The following is a 24,930-nucleotide window of genomic DNA, read 5'->3' on the forward strand; positions in this document are numbered from 1 at the left end:
CAAACTTTTAAGAGACTAAGGGAAAATTCTATTAAAAATACCATTGAAGGGAGCCTGGCTGGCTCAGTTGGTGGAGTGTGTGACTCTTGATCTAAAGGTTTTATGTTTGAGCCTCATGTTGGGTGTAGAGATTACTTAAAAAAAATCTTAGGAAAAAAAAAAGCAATCAAGAAGAGTAGGCCATGGAGGGGAAAATCTTGTATTTCTTCTAATAGTATTAAGGCAATAAATAAAATATGTTTTTAAAAGATTTTATTTATTTGAGAGAGAGAGAGTGTTTGTGGGGGTGGGGTAGAGGCGGCAGAGGGAGAGGGAGAAGCAGACGACCCACTGAGCAGAAAGCCAGATGTGTGACTCGATCCTAGGATCCTGAGATCATGACCTGAGCCTAAGGCAGAAACTTAACTGAATGAGCCATGCAGGCGCCCCAGGCAATAAATAAAATATTATAGATAAATATGATACTAATATTTTTATTGCTATGAAGGTGTATATTTAAAAATTTAGAAAAGGATTTAGAGGAAAATATCGATTTACCTTTAGGATTTATCTTATGTTATAAAATACACATAGAAATTAGGAATTTAAATATAAGACCATTAAATATGAGAGAAAGATCTAATTCTCATGTTACAACTTTCCTTAATAGCCTCCTTTATATTTTCTTGAAGGTGAAGTCACCAGAATTTTTGCAAATTAGAGGAAAAGAAGTTAAGCGAACACAAAAAAGTAAATTAGGAATTCCAGAACAGAGACAAGGAAGGTGTTCAAAACCCTCGTGGGATCAAAAACTACCGAAAAAAAAGTAACTTCCTTAAGTTTACAAATTTTACTGCTTGAAGAGAAGTTATTTAATAGCATTGATACCTGAAAATGAATTTTTAAAGGAAAATTTAATGTTTTAGAAATTCATATATATGAGATCTAAGTTAAACTTTCTCACAGGAAGAACTGGTGTCAGATATTATGGTTGGGATATATGTGCTCTACTTCACACTTCTTTCCATAACTGTTTTGGCCAATGTACTTAGTTTAATGATTTAACAATGATATAATTGAATAGAAATAGCTCTTTGTGAGACTAAGGAAAATTAAATGTTAACCTGTTAGATCTGATATTTTTGGTCACAAAAATGACTAATTTGGATTAACTGCTAAGTATGTTGGTTTATTTCGTTATGATGAAATAAAATAAAATTCAACCCAACACAAAATATTCATAGGCCAATCAACTTAGTAATTTAGATGACCTTATTTTTCTCTACTTTCATGTTTTATCCTCCCTCCCCCGAGTTTTAATGGAGGGTCTTATTATGCTAGGGTACCACAATTTTGAATAATATGTGTAAATGCAATTTAGATTTATGGGTTTCTCTTTTGCCAATCACCTTGTTGAAACTGGTTTTCTCCTTATTTTACCACTAGGCTTTTATGAGTTGGTTTATTCTAGATTCTTCTTCATTTGACTCTTTATTGGGGCTTAAAGAAGCTTTAATTATTAGCTTTTGTTGTTGCTTAGGGCACTGAAAGGTGTGCTGGACATGGAAGACAACCTTTTTATGGCCAGCCTAGACTTTGTAAATGGATATTACTCACAATTTAGTAGCCGAGAATAGACTCATGGGAAAAGAATTCCAAAGTTTATGAAAGAGTCGAATTGGCATTTAAGTGACCCTGTACATGCCTTTGCTTATCTGCATTGCTTTAAGCTCATTTAGTTAGCAAGATTATGTATTAAAACAAATAGTGACAGCAGACAACAAGTATTTTACCTTCAATAAATAGTTACTGTCAGATTATCAATGAAGCAGAAACTTCGTGATTTTTTTTTCCCTAAAAAACCTTGCATTTAGTGCATTAAGTAAAGTAGTATGGCCACACACAGAGTCAGAGTCTTTTCTTTTTTATGTCTTAGTGTTTCAAAGAATGACAAATAGTCCTGTTTAAGGAGAGTGTGCTATAAAAACATACAGCCTTTCTCGAGCATGCCAAAAATATTTGTAGATCTTTTTGATATATTTAGTACTGTGTTAATTCATTAAAATTGAAATGAGAAGTTTCCATTAGAGGGAATTAAGAATAAGATGGTGAGGAATGAAAAGCTGATAGTTAAGAAATTTGCATAATGAAAGACAATTTTAGAAAAATGTTTCTGAAAATCTTTTATTCACGACTCCTTTTTCTTTAAACACTTTTTTTTTTTAACCTAACTTTTCTCACCAGTGACTAGCCCCCAAATTAAATCATTTTCTTGGAAATTCAGCCATTTCTTGGAAACATAATGTTAGTTAGCTCAATGACCTAGGGAGATTCACTTGCAAATCTGTTATTAGAATATAATGGGAGCATAGGAATTCAGATTGGTTGTAGCACTTTTTCAAGGAAAAGAAATTCGTAATGTAATCTCAAGTACATTCCACTAGCCAGGACCTGTTCTAGACAGAATGATGATGTAGATGAGCTTGACTTCAAGAGCTCACCTTTTTTTCTCCTCTTTTTTTTTTCTTTTCCCCTGTCCCAAGTTCTCTCTTTGGATCCCTGGCTTCCTGGACACCCATTTTCACTCCTCTAGTTAGGTTTCTTTGTCTTAGGCAAAGAAACCTACTCAAACATGTACAGATTTTATGCCCTGTTCTTGTTGAGTCCTATGGTGTTTTGGAAATGATATAAACTGCTCTCTATTAGTGATTCAGTAATGTTCATATTGTGCCTAGTGATGGGTTAAGTGCTGTCCAATACAAATTAATAACAATAGCAAAAAAAATAAAACAGGCATTTCTTGAAACTCCCACAGGCCAGGAACTGTTTATTATCATCAATTATACAAATACAGTAGTTAGGGATTTCTTTTAATAGTTAGAGATTTTATTTTCATCTTACGGAAGACCTTCAGAGAACCTAGTGACATAGCTTACAAGTGTTAGAACTAAGATTCTGATCCAGGCCCAGCCACCTCTAAAGTCTAAATTCTTTATAGTTTGCTCCTATCTAGACTACATGGAGCAGTAGGTAGACAGCTCAGCATTAATCCATTAGATAAAGGGTCAGAAGGGGTGGCACAAGAAGGCAATGTATGGAAAGAGGTATTTGTCAAAAAGAAAAAAGAACAGTAAATTTTGCAGAGAAGTTTGTCTTCAGGCATTGTTTGAACGATATTTAAACATGGACAAAACGATAGGCGCACTTGATTTGTAACTGAAGGAACTGACGGGTGTTTCTGTCCCCATGAATTGTCCTGGAGACAGATAATAATAGCTTATATTTGCCTTGTGAGTGAAACTATTTTAAATGCATTCAATCCTTTCTTTTCTTTGTATTGCGGTAGAGTTGACATGCAATGTTACATTAATTTCAGGGGTACAACCTAATGATTCAACAATTCTGTTATGCTAGGCTCCCCGCAAGTGTAGCTAACGCCTGGCACCATACGATGCTATCACAATACTACTGACTATATCCCCTCTCCTGTGCCCTTCATGCCCATGACTTATTCCTTCCTGAGTTGGAAACTTGTATCTACCACTCCTCTTCCCCACTTTGCCCATTCCTCCACTGCCTCCCCTCTGGCAAACACCAGTTTGTTCTCATCTCCTTTCTTTCTTCAAGTAGCTTTATCCAGGAGGTGCTAATGTTGTCATTTCCAATTTTCCAGGGGATAAATAAATGAATTGACTTGCTTATGACCTAGTGATAATTTTAAACAGGATTTGAACAGAGTCAGCCTGACTCTGACCCCTGTGTTAGAAGTGTAGTCAGACTTTAAGAGCCTTGAAACTTAGAGAGAGGAAGGTAGATGAATGCAGCAAGAGACAGAAAACTGTGGTGCTGGGCAAAGGAGTATTTACAGACAGTGTGATAGAATTTTGCAGGAAGAATAGAAGAGAGGAAGAGACCAAGGCTGTGGTGCTCAGTCCAGCTCTCAGGCTGGAGTGATGAGGACCTGTACTGGAGTGTTTTGGAAGTGAGGGGGGAGAAGGAGCAGCTCCGAGCTGCAGAAAGCCCCAGTTTTTCATAGGATGTGCAAGTGAAAGAAAGAGGAGTCAAAGATGCCTCAGTGTTTCATATCTTAGAGGCCAGGAATCTAGGTGAGATAGTGATACTGGAGATGAAATTCGGGAGGTCTCAGCACAAGAGTAAATAGAAACACTGACGCTTACTTTTCCAACATACAAAGGGGAGTTCAACTTTGGAAGTCATCCTCCGTTTGGAAGATGGAGAAAGAAAACAGTGACTAAATCAAATCATGATGAATTTGAGAGAGAGATGGAGAGCTGGGATAGCACAGGTTTAAAAAAGCTTGCACTTTCAGGAAGGTCATCGATATTGTCCGCTGTGTCTTCGAGATCCTAGAGAACATGATCTAAAGTTCAGTTGATTTGGTTTGGTGAAAAGGGCATCATGTGATTAATGTAAGAGTATAACTTTATTTATTTTTAAAAACATTTTAAAAGAGATAGCAGCACACAAGCAGGGATGTTGGTGGTCAGAGGGAGAGGGAGAAGCAGGCTCCCCATTGAGCAGGGAACCCGATGCGGTGCTTGATCCCAGGACCCTGGGATCATGACCTGAGCCGAAGGCAGATGCTTAACCTACTGGTGTAGTTATAGTAGGGAGGTGGAGATGGAATCATACTGGATAGGGTCCACTTCCACCTCAGGGGTCATTAACAGGCAGTACTACGAAAAAAAAAATTGGATTATAGCCAGCAGCATTTTATGTAGATCCTAGTAGTTACCAATTTTATTGACCTCTCCAAAATAAGCCTGCTCTAAAATGATAATAATATCTCCCATATAATAAGTTCCTTGTGGGAGTTAATGAGAATGTATAAAATAGCCTAGTACAGATCAGTAGTAGTAGTACATGGTAGGTGTTCTACACATATTTGTTGATTGGATGGTGAGTGACAATGGGAATTAAGAAAGATTTTCATGTCTTGTCTACTTTGGAAAGGCAGGAGAGAGGCAAGTTCTAGCAGAGTGGGAAGGAAGATGCTGTGTAAACTTTAGAGACCTGGGTTCCATTGATGTTAGTTAATGGATAATATGCTACATTGTTCTATTTCTTCAGGGACATTAACATTTGAGCAGAGTGGCAAAGACATAATGCCTGATGGTTGGATATGGTATCCCCAACTGAGTTACAGAAATCAGCAGAAGAGGTTTGGGGTGAGGTAACAATGAGTTTGCTTTTTGACCTGTTGTTTCTGAGCTATCTGTAGGTCACATAGATTGAGATCTTCAGCAGAAAGCTGGATATATAACTTTGAAGATCTGGTCAATGGTGGTATTAAATTTGTTATAAACCAGTATTATAGTTTTAAATCTTATACAATTAGACACCCTCTTTAGAGCCTAAATTGTTAACATCAACGTATTTTATATTGAAAAGACCGCAAATGATCAAAGAAGTCCACTTTCTTTTCTTCGTTGCAGAATTCTGCAAGACTACCACTTTCCAACCCTTCATGATCTGTGCACCACTGTCCCAGCCCAGGAGCTGCCTGTTAACTTGCACTTGGCTTCTCGAGTGTACCATACAGCTGACAAGAAAGGTCACAATACTTTGCTTACGATATTAGGAACCTCTTTCTTAGATAATCACTTAACAGATGAAGAGCGAAGAGACAGGTAAGAGTTCCTCTGGTAATTTTCTTTTAAACCAGATTTAAACTGTCAAAGAAATCCTGTCTTTGAGGTTGAGATTTTGAAGACTCAATTCTGTTTTTAGACACTAGAGAGGAGCAGTTTTTGTCCTTTTCCATTCCTTCCCAGTACATACACAGTCTAGGACAACATCTTCATTTCCTGCTTTTAACAGCATGAACCATGGCTTATTTGGTAACTTTAGTTTAGTGGTGTCTAGTGTCACCAAAGAGTGTCACATACATTAGCGTATTTGTTCTTTGTAATAATTCTGTGGAGTAGAGATGTGAAAATTGAGGTTCATAAAAATCAAGCCACATTGTTAGGCTTATACAATTAAGAAAATCACAGATTTGAGATTCCAAGTCAGTCTTGTAGATTTCACACCTCCTTTGGGCATACTGAGTCCAGGGATCATGTATAAAATTCATTTTATACATGCCTCTGGAGTTTCTTCCATTTCTCTTCATGTCTCATTCTCCTTTGGCATCTGAGCATTCTTTACTGGAGAGTCTGTAATTTATAGCATCCTCAAAAGAGAGGAGAAAAGGGAATGGAGGTCCCATTTATTTAGCAGAAACTATAATCCTAGCACTGTGTAGTGTGCTTTGCATCTTTTCTTTTTAAATCCTCAACTACAAGAAGTCATAATTTCCATTTTAGTCTTGAAGACGCTTAGGCTCCATAATATTGGGTTGCTTGCCCAAGTTCTCACCTTGGATAGTGATAAAAATTCAGATGTGTCTGACACAGTGTTTCCTCAAACTTCTTTTCACCGTCACCCCTTTAAGGAAGGCTTTTAAAAGGCTTTTCCTCCTAATTGCCCTTCCCCATTAAATTTTAATATCCTGGATATACGTTGTATCTCTTTATGGTGCTGTATCTATTTACACATACATATATACATATACATAAGTGTATGTATACATATACATATATGTGTGTGTGTTCATATATATGCCATATACATAAAGAGTAAGCTCTCATCACCCTCCTCCTCAGGTACCAACTTTCAGCCCTTTGGGGGTGAAATCACCTGCTCATTGAGAATGTATATTCATAAGTCTCCTGTCTTTCAGAAGAGCTGATAGGAATCCTGAAACATCATCTATGACACATTTGAAAATATTGAGAATATTGAATATTTAGTTAGATTTAAATAGAAACATTTTAAGTATTACGTTTCAAGTATTTCATTAAAATATGACAGTATTTTAAAAGACCACTTTTAATTATATGAACTGTCACAGAATTATAAGTAACTTGCCCATTCTTTTTATGGTATATGCTGAGCTCATTTTCTCAAACTTTACTTTTAGTAAAAACTGTAACACTTGACTGCATTCTTTCAGGATTTGAAATCATCCAATTTCCCTGCATTTAGTAACCACAATGAAATTCAATTTGAATTCCTAAAAGAGGGTCATTCTCATGTTTATTTTCTGTTCAGGCAAAAATATTTTTCAAGGATTTATTTGCTATTCATAATCTTATACACCTAAGTCTCTTAGTTTTGATTTATAAGGTGAGTGTTCTGAAATTTTTGAAATAAATTGTATGTGAAGAATTTTGGAAATTTCAAAACTTCCTGCTTATCTGGTAGAAAGTAACAGTTCCATATGACATTTTAGGAATATCTTTTAAAAGCTAAAGCTGAGAGTGGAAAATAAAGATATAAACATAATCTAGTAATCATGAAACTACCATTTTGAGTAATTTCCATTAGCACTGTAAGCTAAGCAACATTCTGAAGAGTTATAGCTTCTGTTAGTCATGCAAAGTGTTAAAAATACTGGTTTCCTTCCAATTCTAAAATTCTTTTTCTTCAAGTAGATAATTCTTTTTCCAAGAGAGTCAATAAATGTTCTATTTGATGATGATAATTCTTGGCAATTTGTTCCTAAGTACCAAATAAGAAGTTAATTTAAGTACTGAATATTTAATTCTCTGGCATCCATCTCTTGAGGATTACCTTGCTAAACATAGCTTAACCTTTTCAAAATATATCTGTCTGCTGAGCCTACAAGTTCAGAGAAATGTATAATTTTTTTTTCTGCACTAATAAGTGTTCTCAAGAAAGGTAATTGTAAACACAAAATGAATACCCTTTCATTTGGTGGTTTTTGTTTTTTCTGTAAGATGAACAGTTACAATGTTTGTGCTTGTATATTTAATGCTCTCCTAATTCTGCATATAGTAATTGTTATTTGTAGCAAACACCAAGGATATTTTGGACTAGCATTGGTACATACTTAAGTTTATTTAAAATAACAATAACAATATATTGTTCAAACTTACATTTAACCTGCTAGATAGCAATTTTGATGAGAACCATAAAAATGTTTCATATTGATTATAATTTTGCTTTTAAATTCTTTGTATTCTAAGGAGAAGTTTATAGTTGTTTAGCATTAGCATGGAATTTGAGATTTGGGGTTTTAAAATAAGGTAAATCATTAAAAGTGTTTAAACACTTAGATTAAGCTCACATTTTGGTATTCTTCTGACATCTCTTGGATGTGTAGGTGTTTAACCCATGTATGCATTCTATAGATGGATTTTTCACCCAAGATTATGTGTGAACATTTAAATATTTTCATATTATTCACTAATTTAACCAAGCTGAAGTGTAAGAACACCTCAAATGTGGAATAATTTATTAAGCTTTTGCTCTGAAGTTTTTTATGCATATTACCAGACTTCTCTCCAGAAAAATTATATGGACTTACACTGCTTTCAATAATTTATGATGCTCTTCATTTCCTTTCACTCTTATCAGACAACAAATTGTCAATCTTCTTGATTTTTTCCTAATCTGATGAGGAAACATATCTTTTTATTATTATATTTTTATTGATTTCTAGTGAGGGTGAGCACATTTTTAGATGTCTTTGGCTATTTTTCTCCTTTTGAGAATTATCAATTCATGTTCTCTTGTGTCATCATTCATTTCTTCCTTATTGATTTATAAATGATCTTGTTTAAAAATATTTTATTTATTTGACAGACAGAGATCACAAGTAGGCAGAGAGGCAGGCAGAGAGAAAGAGGGGGAAGCAGGCTCTCCACTGAGCAACGAGCCCAATGTGGGGCTCCATCCCAGGACCCTGAAATCATGACCTGAGCCGAAGGCAGAGGCTTAACCCACTGAGCCATCCCGGTGCTCTTAAGTGATCTTTTATATAAAAGATTTTAACCATTTTTCTTAGATAGTAGACTTTTCCTTTTAATTTGTTGTTTGCTTTTTTCTAGTTTTGTTTATGGTGTTTTATGCTATCCAGAGGACTTAATTTTTATGTAGTAAAAACTATAGTAATCATTCTCCATGTGTCCTGGTCTTGGTATCGTTCTTAGAAAGGGCTTTTCTACACTTAAATTTAAATGTATTTTCTCATATTTTCTTCTAGTAATTTCATAGCTTTCCTTGATCCATCTGTAATTAATTTGATAGATAAGCATTATTTTTTCCCAAGTGACTAGTCAGTTGCTTATCATTTATTCAATAAATCCTCTTTCCTCACTAATTTGAAATGCCAACTTCTCATACCTTAAATTCCACTGTGTTACTTAGTCTATTTATGGACTTACGTTCTATTTTACTGACTTCTCTATGTAAAATTGCTTGTGTATTTTGTTGATCCACCACCAATAAAGAGAGAGCTGGCAAAAAATGCTGTCTTACAAACATTGGCTGACCTTCTCAAGTCAGGTTCACCTTATAGCCAGCTTCCTCGCGGTAAGCCGTGCTTAGGCTAGAGATCCCAGACCTAACACTCCACTTGGCTTCAAATTACAAGAGAAATTCTTAGTCACATTTTGAAAAAAATGTGGACAGACTGTTACTTCTAAACATTAAAACAGTGGCAACTGCAGCAATCGGAAAACCAAAGGCTAACTGTCAGAATTTAATGTTTAGTTTCATTTATTATTTTGTTACAAAGTAATAATAAAAGCAACACTTTAGCAAATATGCAAGAAAAGGCAAAACCCCTCAATTATTCAAAATATTGCCATCAAGAAATAGTATTGTTTACATTCTTAAATATATGATTCCAGAATTTTCTGTATGCAAGTAAATAGCATAGAACAGAACTGGGATAATGCTATGTACCTAATGTTTTGTAACCTGATTTCTTAAACTGTGTTGTAATTATCTTTTCATGTCAAGGAAAACAGATCTGAATAATCACTTAAATCAATCAGCAAATATTTTTTATGTACCTACTGTGTGACAGGGGTAGAGTTAGGCACTAGGGAAACATCTGCTAACATAATCCCTGCCCTCAGGGAATGTGGAGATTAGCAGAAAGGAACAGTGGTAATTTACTTATCAGAAATGTAACCATTAGTATGCAGATATGCAGGGTGCTGTGGAAACTTGGAAGATTTCCTGATTATCTCCAGAGGTTTGAGGAAATGTTACTTATATTGCAACCTGAAGAGTGAATCAACATCACTAGGGAACTTGTTAGAAATGCAGATGATTGGAATGCATATTGAAGCTTTGTTTTGTTTTTTAAATTTTATTTATTTATTTAACAGAGAGAGAGAGAGAGATCACAAGTAGGCAGAGAGACAGGCAGAGTGGGGGGGGGGGAGGAAAGCAGGCTCCCTGCTGTGCAGAGAGCCCAATGCGGGACTCAATCCCAGGACCCCGAGATCATGACCTGAGCTGAAGGCAGAGGCTTCACACACTGAGCCACCCAGGCGTCCCAAATGCATATTGAAGTTTGAGAGTCCCTGCTGTGGACAGTTGGAGCTCTTGTAAGAACTGGAAAGAAGTCTAACATTGGAGAATAGGAGCAGTGGTGCAATGGAGCTGAGGGGAGGCATGAATAAGATCATGTAAGATTTCACAGATACCCTGTATGTGTGTGTGAGGGCATGTATATGGAGCCTTGAGAGAAAAATTCTTATTCACAGTGTATGGGAAGGTATTGATAGAGTCTTTTTGAGGAAGAAAGACATCATCAGATTTGCTGTAAGACACACAGTTCTCAACTTGACTTTTTAGTAGCATTTTGCGCAGTTGCATTAACTTTGCCTTAAAACATTTTAATCTCTTGACTGTTGGAACTGTACTCTTTTATGGTTCTCTTTCTGTCTTCCTGACTATGTCTTCTCAAGTCTTTCTTGCTGATATCTCCTCATCTCTTGACTTCAAAACACTGGACTACTCAAATATACTGGGATCTCTTTTCTCCCCTACTTCCAAGGTGTGATCATGGCTGTAAATACCATCTATATGCTGATGCTGTCATTTACTAAGGTACATGCAAAAGGATGTTCATTTTTGTTACAGTAATTAAAAACTGGAAACTACTTGAGTGTTTTATCAATGGAAGATTTTTTTTATGACACATTCAATGATGGGATGCATTGTAAACTTGATTAAGAATAAGGTAGTGCTCTATATTCTGAAAGGAGATAGAACTAAATATATAGGAGGTAGAACTAAATATATAAACAGATATATGATTGTATACAAATTTTTGTGTGTGTGGAAGGAAGAAACTGTTAACTGTGGTCTTTTTGTTTTCATTATAGATTGTACACTAATTCCATTAAAAATAATACATTTGTATTTTTTGTGTGCTTTATATGGTATATGTTTGCCCTTAGATTTTTAACCTTTGTTTAGTTGTGTCCCTTGTAGATTGCTTAGACTAGAATTTTTTTAAGCCAATCAAAATTTTTCTTATAATGGGTTGGATCACCCCTTATTCATTTAATAATTGTTATTTTAGATATATTTGATATTATTCTTGTCATCTTACTTTATATTCTTTTCTTGCTCTTTCTTATAATCTAGCATGTTAGCCAATATTTGTACATGTGTTTTTTTTGTTTGTATCATTATCTAATATCTACCATTATGAGATAGAAATCTGAAGCCAGCCTGTTTTTATTTTTTTTGCAAGTAATCTATTTCCTCACCACTCCTCCTAGATGCTTCTAGGACTTTAAATTTTGCCTTAAATAATGTCACTAGCACATGTTTGGGAGTGGATTGCTTTTTAATTAAATTTTCCTGATACACAAAAATGCTTTAATTTACTACCATCCAGAGATAGTACTGTTTACATTCTTAAATATATGATTCCAGGCTTCTTCAGTTTAGGACTTTTTCTATTTTATTTTCAGTAGTACTTCCATTCTATTTATCTAATGACTTTCTTCAGGTATATCAATTAGCTATATGTTGGACCTTTATTATCTATCCTTTACATTTATCATTATTTTGCTTACATTCGTGTCTCAAACCTTTGTTCCAAATCAATTGTTTCATTTTCTGTGGTATAAATTTTAAAAATTTCTTCTAACTACCATTTTATTTATTTTTGTATTTATTTAAAGATTTTATCTACTTAGTTGAGACAAAGAGATATAGTGAGTAAGAGAGAGAGCACGCCTGGGTGGCTCAGTTGGCTGAGCAGTGATTTTTGATTTTGACTTAGGTCGTGATCTCTGTGTGGTGGGGTTGAGCCCTGAGTCAGGCCCCCGCCACCTCAGTGGGGTGTCTGTTTCTCTCCCCCTCCCTTGCTCACATGCTCTCCCTCTCTCAAATAATAAATCTTAAAAAAGTACTTTTTGAGTTCTATAATAAATTTTTTTCAAAAGAATGTTCTTCATATAACTTTAGGATGGTATATTTATTTTTTTATAAACTTCAGACTGTCTTCATAGAATTTATGTTTGATTTTTGTGTGTACTCACCTTGAATGAAGACAGATCATTTCTAGTTGCCCAAAGTTAATATCAGATAGATTTACCTGGCATTTCTTGATTACTCATCTGGGAGGCATTAGTATACTATGTTTAGATCTTAAGTAGGTGCACCAGAAGATGCAGTTTTATATAATTAATGCAATCATTCAGAATCCTGAAAGGTGTTTGGGGTTGGATGGACCAGGTTCTGAGAATTTTGCCTCTACATATTTTTTCTGTGATTGTTAACTATTATACTAGAAGCTGGCCCTTTCCATTGGCTTTTCTATATGGTGAAGATTATTCCAGGATTTTTTTTTCTGTGCATGTACATATATTATATATACATACATTTTACAAAAATGATATTGAAGATGCTGTTTTTGCAGTTTATGTTCCTTTGAGGATTCTTGTTTTAAAACTGAAATATAGACACATGAGTAATTATTTTGACTTATTATCTCTACTACTTAATGGTTTATAAATGAACTATATAAAGTATGGTGACATTTCAAAGATTTTATCTGAGTCTTCTAAATATTGTAGTGATATTTGAATATGAAAATAAGATTATTTAATAGGAAATGTGTCGAGGGTGCCTGGGTGGCTCAGTGGGTTAAGCCGCTGCCTTCGGCTCAGGTCATGATCTCAGGGTCCTGGGATCGAGTCCCGCATCGGGCTCTCTGCTCGGCAGGGAGCCTGCTTCCTCCCCTCTCTCTCTGCCTGCCTCTCTGCCTACTTGTGATCTCTCTCTGTCAAGTAAATAAATAAAATCTTTAAAAAAAAATAGGAAATGTGTCGAGATGGATTTGTTATATAATTTAATATTTTTTAAAAGATTTATGTATTTGAGAGAAAGAGAGAAAGTGAATAGTGGAAGAGGCAGAAGGAAAGAGAGACAGAATCCTCAAGCAGATTTCCCACTGAGCACAGAGCCCGACATGGGGCTCCATCCCAGGACCTTGAGATCATGACCTGAGCCGAAATCAAGAATTGGATGCTTAACCAACTGAGCCACCCAGGCACCCCTATATAATTTAGTATTAACAACATCTGCATATAAATGGAAAAAGCCTTTCCATTTCCCAAATGAAGAAAATGCACTTCAGAGATTCGGTGACTACCTCGTGTATATAGGGCTGGTAAAAAAAGCTAAGATTCAGAACTAGAGCTCCCCTATTTTTTTTTTTTTAAGATTTTATTTATTTACTTGACAGAGAGAGATCACAAGTAGGCAGAGAGGCAGGCAGAGAGAGAGAGAGGAGGAAGCAGGCTCCCTGCTGAGCAGAGAGCCCGATGCGGGACTTGATCCCAGGACCCTGAGATCACGACCTGAGCTGAAGGCAGCGGCTTAACCCACTGAGCCACCCAAGCACCCAGAGTTTCCTTATTCTAAATGTGGTTTCTATTTTATCCCACTGTTTTGTGAATTTGTGAAGACCCTCTCATTTTTTTTTTCATGCTTCATTTTGAATACTTGTTATCTTGTTTTCAGACCAATCTTGATATAAGCCAGAAAGAATCTGAGAAGATCTAGTTGGATATGCATATTTTATTTAACCCTGGTGTTCTACAGTTGATTCATTGTGACCCAACATTGGAAGCAGGGCTTCTGCTTATATTAGGGTGGAGGTCCTTACATTGCTTGTTCCTTCTTAACAGCTGAAATTCTATTTCTGAGTACTAGGCCAGAGCAGGGGCCCTGCTAACTGTGGAAGACTTTCCTGATATTAATTACTTAATTGCTGAAAGCTTTCACTGAATACTGTCTGGCTTTGTTTTCCCCATTTCCAGTTGACCGCCCCCCAACCCCGCCTTCACTAGAACATGCCATGGTCCCAAGCCAGAACTTTCTGATGCCACTTCTAGTGCACTACACCTGTGGTCTGTCATACTACGTTTGGAATATTGTTTTCTATCTTCTGGTCTATATTTCCTTACAGCATGGGTATCTGGACCTGACTTGCCCTCACTATGCCTCATTTCCTGCATTGTCTTCCATTCCACAATGGTTAAGTCTAATCCTGGCCCCACCCCCATCCCTTACTTGGCCTTGTTCCTTGCTGTGTAATCCAGGCAATGACCCAAGATATACAAAGCACATAAGACTTAATTCCTGTCTGAAGTCTAGCTGGGGATATGTCACAGAAGCACATGTTTTAGAGCCGTAAGAGATCGTACCCTTCTCCTAGTCTAACTTTCTCATATTTATGGATGAGGAAACAGGGTAAATTTCACACTCCAAATCACGGCTGGTAGCAGAGTTAGAAGTAGAATCAACAGTAACTCCAATTAGACTTCCATTATATCCATTTTTAATAAATAACCCTTATACCTAAGTAAGGCTTAAGCATATTTAAAAAATACAGATTGAGATAATAGAAGTCATTTTATTATGCACTATCAATGTTTGATGATATATTAGATTAGTGTATTTTTGATTTTATGTGGAAGTATAAAAACAGGAATTATTTGGACATTTATCTGATCTCATAACTCAGTATGTGAAAGCTGAATTTTTTTTTAAAGCAAAGCAATGTCATTCCACCAGATGTCACTGTTTGCATGTAACAATGAAGTTAAACTGATTAAAAATAAATTCCCCCACTTCCCTAATCATATTTTGTAAAAAATGAAAATCTATATAGTTATACTCTTATTCTTCTTTAGATTTATTATTTTATTAAGCTTACATTCCCTGAATTTTTAAAAAAGTTTGTGTTCATTACCTCTACTACAAATTTTGAAGACTAAAGAAAATTGTCTGTAATCTTCAAGAAGACAAACTCTTAAAGTCTTTTCTAGATCTAGGAGTTTGCTTCTCAAGCAATATTCTTTGTAAGTTATTATTTCCTAAATTGTAGATTGTGACTGAATAAGGGGCTGTGAAATCAATTTAGTGGCTTGTTACAAGGACTTGAAAAAACTGTTGTGTTGAATAGAATATTCTATTGCATATAAGTATTATTTTGGCAAAACTTTTATACATGAGCACTCTTAAAATTTCCCCATATACATCTTCTTTGAGTTGTATAAAAACAACTGTGAGCTCTATCCTGTGAAGCCTCTTCCAGGTTTTGTCCCCCAAGAAGCAAGATAAATTCACTAAGGAAGGGATAGCAAAGATATGGTAGGCCTTCTCTGTTAGGGTAGTACCAAGGAGGGTAGAGGGTGTTGCAGGGAGAACCTTTCTGTATGCTTCATCGGATGGAGCTCATGTTCACTTTTATATAACTCATAGAGTATGTATGCAGAGATGTTGAAAGAGTACTCCCAGCTTAGAGCAAATGTTTTCAAAGCTTCTTTGATAACAATCTACAACAAAAAACACACTTTATATCCCTGGCCCATGAGAGACAAGGAAAGAGGTTTAACTCACTCTGAGAGAGGTGGGCATGTTTTCTTCATTCGATACCCTCAATAAAAGCAATAATAATTGTAATAGCTACCACTTCCTGAGCGTGCACTATATGCAAACTCTCACATGTATTATTTCTAAGCATTAGAAGACCTGAAAGACCTGATCACTGTTGCTATAGATAGATGAAGAAACAGACCTTGGAAGCAAAAGTGACCTATTCCACATAGAACAACAAGAGGCCAAAGTGGGGCTAAAATCCTGGTTTCTAGCCTCATTCCAAAAGCTAGCTCTTCTCACTGTATCAATGAATTTTAAGCTTCCCCCTGGAAAAGGACCATCTAGAGTCTATGGTAAGTGTATCAGTTCCTCAGCTCTATTCCCACTGACTTAGAATCTCTAGAGAAGGAATCTGCGAAGCTATAGATTTGACATAATCCCACAATATTCTTATGATCAGGCAGTTTTAGGAAAGATTGCAGTATATCAGTGCTTTTCAAACTTCAGTGTACATCAGAATCATCTGCAGGGCTGCTTAAAATAGAGATGACCCGGTCTACCCTGAGATTCTGATTCATTAAGTATGATGGGGGTCAAGAATTTGCATTTTATAGCAAGTTCTTATGTAATGTTAATGAACTGGTTTGGGAACAAACTTTGAGAACCATTGCTCTACCTGTGATTCTCAGTTCCCCAGGACAGAGTGTAGGACGGGCTTTGGTTGTGAGACTTTTCTTGATGAGCCGGAATACAATACTTATTCAATATCTACTGCATTTACATCCACAGAAGAAAGAAAATGAGTAAGAATCACTTTTCTCTTCAGACCAGTCTATGTCTACTGTGAAAAAGATACACGGAATCTAAAATAGCATATCAGGGCACCTGGGTGGCTCAGTGGGTTAAAGCCTCTGCCTTCCGCTCAGGTCATGATCCCAGGGCCCTGGGATCGAGCCCTGCATCAGGCTTTCTGCTCAACAGGGAGCCTGCTTCCTCCTCTCTCTGCCTGTTTCTCTACCTAATTATGATCTCTGTCTGCCAAGTAAATAAATAAAATCTTTTAAAAAAAAGAAGTAGCATATCCTAGAATGAAATATCAGATCAAATGCAGCAGGAAAACTAGGGAAGGAAAGGTGAATTTTGACTGGGTAGGGGGGAATTTATAAAGGTGTGATGAGGGAGTTGTAATCTGAAGGCTACCTTTTCATGATTTTTATAGCCACACTGTTACTGTCATTTGGTTCTCCTGTCTTCCCTGAAGCTCCTTAGTAATCTGGGCACCTTGAGCACCTTTCACATAGTGAATGTAGGTTCAGTCAGGAGTTAGGGAAGGAAAGTGGGATTGGCAAGAAGATGGTGCTCAGACTGTGGAGGACCCTGAATGTGGGGCTCAGGAGCTTGAGTTTATACAATGTGTATAGTCATTAAAGTATTTGGAAAGGGGGTGAATGCTGGCAACTCTGGCAGGGAATAGAGCATGGATTGGAGGAGGGAGAGTCTAAGGTAAGGGGCCAGTAAAGATGATATCATAGGACTCAGATGAGAGAAAATGTGATGGGCAGGATAGACACCATGGAAGGAGAAGGAGCAGAACGAGTGATTACTGCTGGACTTGAGGGAAAGGTTGGTTATGAAGAGATTTTCAGCCTGAAATGGTGTTTTCCAAAGGGGGAGAACTCTAGAAAGAATTAAGTTCCTCTCTCTGGAAATAAAGGAGGAAGTAGGGAAAGTCTGGAGAAAAATTTCTAAGTAAATGATTCATCTTTGTCATACCTAAACAGTGGCTAATCTTGTGTAGGCTTTCGGTAGGGTCCTCCATACATGTCTGCCGGAGCTATGCACTCTAAGATGTCCAATGACTTCTTTCACTTCTCTTCCTGTCAACTACTAGGCTTATTTCTTTAGTGCACATTTGGAATGTGACAAGACAATAAGATGGGAATGACTCTTACTGCCTTGTTTTTGGTATAGAGCTTGATAAAAACACAGCAGTGTCTCAAGATGGCTTCTTAAAGTCGCACCTCTCCTTCCTGATCTTGGAAATACTTTACTGATCTTGATGTGTGTTTTCTCTTGGCTCACTATTGCTGCCAATAGTGCAACTTTGCCCTGTTCTTTGTTTTTTTCTGTATGTATCAGTCAGGATTCAGTTTCAGAAAACAGAAATACTTTCAGCTATTTTAAGCAAAAAGGGAGTTAGTAATGAGAATTTGATGCTTATAAAATCAGGGGAAAGATTGGGAAAATGGGCTTTAGGCAGGAGGATTTCCAGAGATGACTCACAAAGCACACTAAACTGGCTGCCAAGGGAGCTGCTCTTTCTAGCATAGTAAGGAAGGTAGTAAATCTGGAAGTCAGTACTGGCAACACACCACCTTAGTTGTGATTCAGGGATATAGTAACCTCTATTGTCACAGCTTTTGACTCTGGAACCACAGTATTTCTGTTTGATATGCTCACTGCCACCTCCCTTCTCCACTACCAAAAGAAGAAAAACAACCTAAAAACAAAGTAATATTAACTGAAACGCTGCTACAGTAGAGCTCAATGTTGCCATGACTATTTGCCAATAAAAACATGGGAAACTTCTGCCCTCTAGATTGTTAAGTGAGTGCATTTGGCACCTGGGTGGCTCAGTGGGTTAAGCTGCTGCCTTCTGCTCAGGTCATGATCTCGGGGTCCTGGGATCGAGTCCTGCATGGGGCTCTCTGCTCAGCAGGGAGCCTGCTTCCCTCTATCTCCCTCTCTGCCTGCCTCTCCATCTGCTTGTGATCTCTCTCTGTCAAATAAATAAATAAAATCTTAAAAAAAAAAAAAAAAAGACGATCCTAAATCACATCTAAGACACTGGCTGCAGGACAGTTTTACCTCAGTAGCTCAGGAAAGCACATTAGAAGGAGGATAATTTGGGAGTTGAGGGGCAGTCTACTATACTCACCATAATGGCAGTTGAACTTTATCTTCTCTTTGAATTTAAATATTTTGACTAGTTGAGATAGGAGGCTGTTCTCTGTGACTCTACTTTGGCAAACCCTATCTCCACGAGCCTAACTTTGGGTGGGCCTGTTTTTTTAAGAGCTGGTATGACAGGATTTGAGGTTTCAGCATATTATTAAGTTAAGTATAATACTTACTTGCATACTTTAGTCTTCACATTTGATGGCTCATAGTGATTGTCTGTTCATCTAATGGTATATCCAAAAGAAGGAAGGAACATTGGCTCTAAATACTTCCATGTGAAATTGATACAGCCGTAGTCTGTGCAGGCCCATTTTGTACTCATTTTATAGTTCTTTTATAGCAAGTGCAAAAATTAGTACAAATTAATAAAAATTTAATACATAATTAATGTTTTAAAGCAGTTTGTAAGTCAGTCATAAACAACACATTTTGCATTCAGATTTTCATTTAGCTTATCTCTTTAGCTTAATTAAGACTTTTATTTATAAGTTTTGTATCTCACAGATATCCTAATATACATATGTAGCCTAGAAGGGAAAACTTAATGCTATAGTGTTTTGCTTCATCCTGGAAAGATATGATTCAAGAAGAGAAAACTTTACCATGAGAAGGCAGTTCTGCTTGGGCTGACACTTCACCTCACTCTAAAACATGACACCATTTCCTGTGGGCTTGGAGTGGGAACAGGTTAGTGATCAGAAAGTAGAGACCTTTTTACTTCTTTTGTAATTAGGCTTTCACAGTGTGAATTTATTATTCCAATATAATAAAACCATCCTAAAGGTTACTACTAAAATATATACAGAACCAGAGATAAATTATTTTGAATCATTTCCTATTTCTGATCATCTGACTTCTGCACAATATCTGCCTAGTATAGACATCACAGGTTAATGTGTTTGTTTCAGCAGAGATATGGAATGAAACTCATCAGTGATCTAAAAAACAAATTTATTGTTTTTATTATATTATAGAATACTGCAAGGAATTCCTGTTGTGGATCACAATCAAGACTATGTTCCAGTCCTTGCACCGCCACCAGTGGTATTACCTCAGCTGACACAAAGAACTAGGCAACTTGCTCCCAAACCATACCTACAACTCTTGGGAGAAGAAGTAAGAACATCCTTTAAATATTACTTCTCTCTACCATACTGTTCTCAAACTTTTTTGTTTCAGGACCCTTTTTATAATCTTAAGAATCACTGAGGATCTCAACAATGATTTATGTGGGTTGTATCTTTTTTTTTTTTCTTCAAGATTTTGTTTGTCTATTTGAAAGAGGGAGAGAGAGCATGTGCATGAGTTGGGGGGAGGGGCAGAGGGAGAGGGAGAAGCAGACTCCCCACTGAGCAGGAAGCCTGACATGTGGTCTTGATCCCAGGCCCCTGGGACCATGACCCAAGCCAAAGGCAGATGCTCAAGCAACAGAGCCATCCAGGTGCCCCCATAGGAGTTATATCTATTGACATTTACAAATATTGGGAATTAAAACTGAGAAGATACTAAGTGTTTATTTACTAAAAATAACAGTAACAAAATAATATGTTAACATAAAATGTGTTTTTGAGAAAATTAGGGTTATTTTACATGTTTTGCAATCACTTTAATATGTGGCTTAGTAGAAGATGGCTGAATTCTCATGTCTGCTTCTGCATTCAATTTTGTGGTAAGTTGTTTTGGTTGAAATATATAATAATAATATTTTTAATATAATTATGGATATTTTCTTTTGATAATATGCCAAAACTTAACATGTAATAGTTTCTTGAAAGTTGTACTTTCAAGAAGTACAAGTCTCGTACTTCTAGGGAAGATGGAGAAAAAGTACTTTTATTGCTCCCTCTTCTGCCCGCTAAGTACAACTAAAAATGCTGGATGTTACAAACATAAAAACTCTTGAAAAGTGGAGAACAAAACACTTTGACACCCAAGAAATGACAGGGCAGTGAGTTAGTTCCTTGTGTTTTCTTTTTTTACTACACATATACTAGACTTGAAGCTGAGAAAGCTATTAATCTGGAAACAAATAAGCAAAGGAAGAAAAGCTCCAACAAAAGTCTGCTCTGGTTAGCCAAAGAGCCAGGAAAGGGCAGCCTATAAAGACTGTAACTGCTCCATTCCAGATAAATACCACAGAAAAAATTGGCCCCACCCCACCATCAAAAGCCTAGTGGGAAATTGAAACTTTACTCTTGCCAGAAGGTAATGAGGTACTCTTATACCCCTGCCAGGGTGGAATAAAAAAAGATTGAATGTGAATTAATCATCTTAACAGAGGATTAATGAGATTCCCCCTCCATATTGTCAGTGCCAACTATATGGGGATCTTGGACTTCTATCCTCAAGTAGTAGTAATGACCACAGCTCTGCTTCCCCACTGTGATAGTATCAGAGGAAGCTTTGTGGAGCATCAGCTAAACAGAAGCTTTAAATAAGATGAAGAGTCAATGACATTTTTCACATGAGTAGAACAAACAGTCCTGAAATATGTATGGAGCCACAAAAGATACTGAATAACCAAAGCAGTCTTGAGAAAGAGAACAAAGCTAGAGGTATCATGCTCCCTGATTTCAATCTATATTATAAATTTCTAGTAATCAAAACAGTATGTTATTGCCATTAAAAACTGCCACATAGATCCATGGAACAGAATAGAGATCCAAGAAATAAACCCATGCATACATTGTCAGTTAATTGATGATAGAGGAATAAAGAATATACAGTGGGGAAAGGACATTCTCTTCAATAAATGGTGTTAAGGAAACTGGACAGTGACATGGAAAAAAAATGCAACTGTACCATTATCTTACACCATCCCAAAAGTTAACTCAAAGTGGATTAAAGATTTGAGTGTAAAACCTGAAACCATAGAACTTCTAGAAGAAAACAGATGGTAAGCTCCTCGAAATTGGTCTTGACAATGATTTTTTTGGATTTAACACCAAAAGCAAAGGCAACAGAAGCAAAAGTGAACAAGTAGGAGTATATCGAACCAAAAAGCTTCTGCACAGCAAAGGAAACTATCAACAAAATGACGAGGCAACTGGGGTGCCTGGGTGGCACAGTTGGTTAAGCATCTGCCTTTGACTCAGGTCATGATCCCAGGGTCAGGTCATGATCCCAAGGTCCCACTCATGCTTCTCCCTCTCTATCTGTCTCAAATGAATAAATAAAATCTTTAAAAAAGTGAAAAGGCAACCTACTGATTTGGAGAAAGTATTTACAAATCATATATCTGATAAGGTGTTAATATCCAAAATACATAAAGAACTTATGCAACTCAGTAGCAAAAACAAACAAAAAAACACCAAAAAACATGCAAAAAACAAAAAACAATCCAATTAAAAAATGGGAAGATCTAAGTAGAATTTTTCCAGAAAAGATACAGATGGCCAAAGGTTACATGAAAGGATGCTCAACATCAGTAATTGTCAGGGAAATGCAATTGTAACCACAAGGAAATTTCATCTCACACCTGTTAGAATGGCTATCATCAAAAAGATAAGAAATAACAAGTGTTGATGAGGATGTGGAGAATAAGGAATCCTCATGCTCTTTTGATGGGAATGTAAATTGGTAGAGCCACTATGGAAAACAGGTTCCTTAAAAAAGTTAAAAATAGAACTACCACATGATTCAACAATTCCACTTCTGGATATTTGCCCAAAGGAAATGAGAACACTAACTTGAAGGGATATATGCAACCCACTCATGTTCATTGCAACATTATTTACAATAACCAAGATATGGAAACATCTTAAATGTCCATTGATGGATGAATGGATAAAGAAAATGTGACAGCACATACATGCACACACACATGTACACACACACACATGTGCACACACACACACACAGAAATATTCAGCCACAAGAAAAGGATGAAATCTTGCCATTTGTTACAACATGGGTGGACCTTGAAGACATTATGCTAAGTGAAATAAGCAATACAGAGAAAGACAAGTGATCTCACTTACATGCAGAATCTAAAAACACTCCCAATGCCCCCCCCCCCAAAAAAAACCAAGCTCAGAGATATAGAGAACAGAGTGGTGGTTGTCAGAAATGAGGGGCAGGGAGGTGGGAGATATGGTGAAGGGCGTCAAAGGTACAAACTTCTGGTTATAAAAAAGTTGGGGATGTAATGCACAGCATGGAGACTATAGTTAACAATACTACATTGCGTATTTGAAAGTTGCTTAGAGAGTGGATTTTAAAAGTTTCTTTTCACAAGAAAAGAAATTCTGTAACTATATATGGTGATGAATATTTTGTTTGTTTTTTATTTTTTAAATTATTTTTATTAACATTGTATTTTATTAACATGTATTATTTGCCCCAGCAGTACCAGAAATGGTGATAAATATTAACTAGTTAATATTAACTAGACTTATTGTGGTGATCATATTGCAACATATAGAAATATCAAATCATTGTATTGAAACCAGTATAATGTTATATGTCAGTTATACTTCAATAGCAAAAATAAACAGAAAGGAAATAGAAAATCTTAGGAAAGAAATAAAAAATATTGGGAAGAAACACAAACATTTTAGGATTAAAAATATAATAACTGATAGACCGGTTCAAAAGTAGAATTGAGGAGATAGGAATCAGTGAACTTGAAGATAGAACAATAGAATTTATCCAGTTTGAACAACAAAGAGAAATGGATTGAAATTTACAGACTTGTGGGGGCAGGTCCCTTAAGGACCTGTGGGCATATAGTAAAAGATCTAACATTTGTGTTATTGCATTCCTGTAAAGAGAAGAAAAAGAAGAGGTGGTGGTGACTGAAAATGTGTAGGAGAAAAAAAAATTTTTTCAAATTTACCAAATTTGGAAAAAGACATATTTAGGAAGCTGAACAAACCCCAAGAAGAAAAAATCTAAATAAATTTGTAGTAAGCCATATAATAGTCAAATTTCTGAGAAATAATGATAGAAAAAAACCTTGAAAGCACCAAGAGAGAAACTATATGTTATCTATAGGAGAAAAACATTTGAGTAGCAGTGCATTCTCATCAGACACTAGGGAGGCCAGAAATTAGTCCTATATCTAGAGAAAATATCCTTTGGGAATGAAGGGGAATAAAGACACTTTCAGATGAAAAGGAAACCAGGACAATTTGTTGCTGGTAGATTTCACTTAAAAGAATGACCAGAGGAAGTTCTCTAAATAGGAAGAAAATAATAAAAAAAAAGGAATCTTGGAGTATCTAGACTATCTAGAAGGAACAAAAATAAGTAAAACAAAAATATGATTAAAGCAAAAGTTTCCTTCTCCTTTTGAATGTTCTAAATTATGTTTGTCAGTTGAAGTAAGAAATTAACATGTTATTAATTGTATATAGAGGAAATGTTTAAAATAGTTATAAATGAGGAAAGGTATAAAGGGAAGTGAGGTTTCATATTACTTGAACTGGTAAAATGATGACATTTGTAGGCTTTGATAAATTATCTTTATAGAATATAATTCCTAGATTAGAACTAAAGAGACACCCTGAAAAACACCATAGTTAAACAAAAGTAGAATTTAAAAATATTTCAGATAACAGGAAGGCAAGAAAATGAAAACAAAGAAACAAAAGATACCAGAGAGAACAAACAAAACAAAAAATGAAATGGCAAAGCAAATCCCCAAGATAAATGTAAATTGTCTAGGTAGACCAATTAAGCGATGGAAATTGTAGAGTAGATTAAAAAACATGGCCCAAGTTACTGGCTTCAAATATAATGACATAGGAGATTGAAAACAAAAAGGTAGAGGGAGGAGTCAAGATGGCAGAGAAGTAGCAGGCTGAGACGACATCAGGTAGCAGGAGATCAGCTAGATAGCTTATCTAATCATTGCAAACACCTACAAATCCATTGGGAAATTGAAGAGAAGAAGAGCAACAATTCTAGAAACAGAAAATTGATTAATTTCTGAAAGGTAGGACTGGCGGAGAAGTGAATCACTACAACAGGCCCTTCCCCCAGAAGATCAACAAGAAATTCAGCCAAGACCAACTTCACTCACCAAGGAGAACAGTGGAATTCCAGAGGAGGAGAAAGCAAATCTTATCTGGACAAAATGACAAGGTGGAAAAACTCACCACAAAAAAAAGAACAAGAGGCAGTACCTCTTATGACAGATCTAGAGTTCAGAATGATGATTCTCAAGGTTCTAGCCAGGCTTGAAAAAGGTATGGAAGATACTAGAGAAACCCTTTCCTGAGAGATAAAAGCCCTTTTTGGAGAAATAAAAGAACT

At 36.2% G+C, this 24,930-nt stretch overlaps 1 protein-coding gene across 2 annotated transcripts in view; it reads left to right on the forward strand.

Annotated features, from left to right (window-relative positions):
- TTC6 (tetratricopeptide repeat domain 6) overlaps positions 1–24,930 on the forward strand; it is a 228,482-nt gene that overhangs the window by 91,409 nt on the left and 112,143 nt on the right. For both annotated transcript variants that reach the window (XM_013046238.2, XM_045067622.1), the window contains exons 5-7: positions 672–805; positions 5,436–5,630; positions 19,647–19,788. In XM_013046238.2, coding sequence (XP_012901692.1) covers positions 672–805; positions 5,436–5,630; positions 19,647–19,788 — 471 coding nt within the window. The remainder of the gene's footprint in view (positions 1–671; positions 806–5,435; positions 5,631–19,646; positions 19,789–24,930) is intronic.

This window comes from Mustela putorius, unplaced genomic scaffold, assembly GCF_011764305.1.
Source record: "Mustela putorius furo isolate JIRA1106 unplaced genomic scaffold, ASM1176430v1.1 tig00003898_pilon_pilon_pilon, whole genome shotgun sequence".
NCBI lineage: Eukaryota > Metazoa > Chordata > Mammalia > Carnivora > Mustelidae > Mustela > Mustela putorius.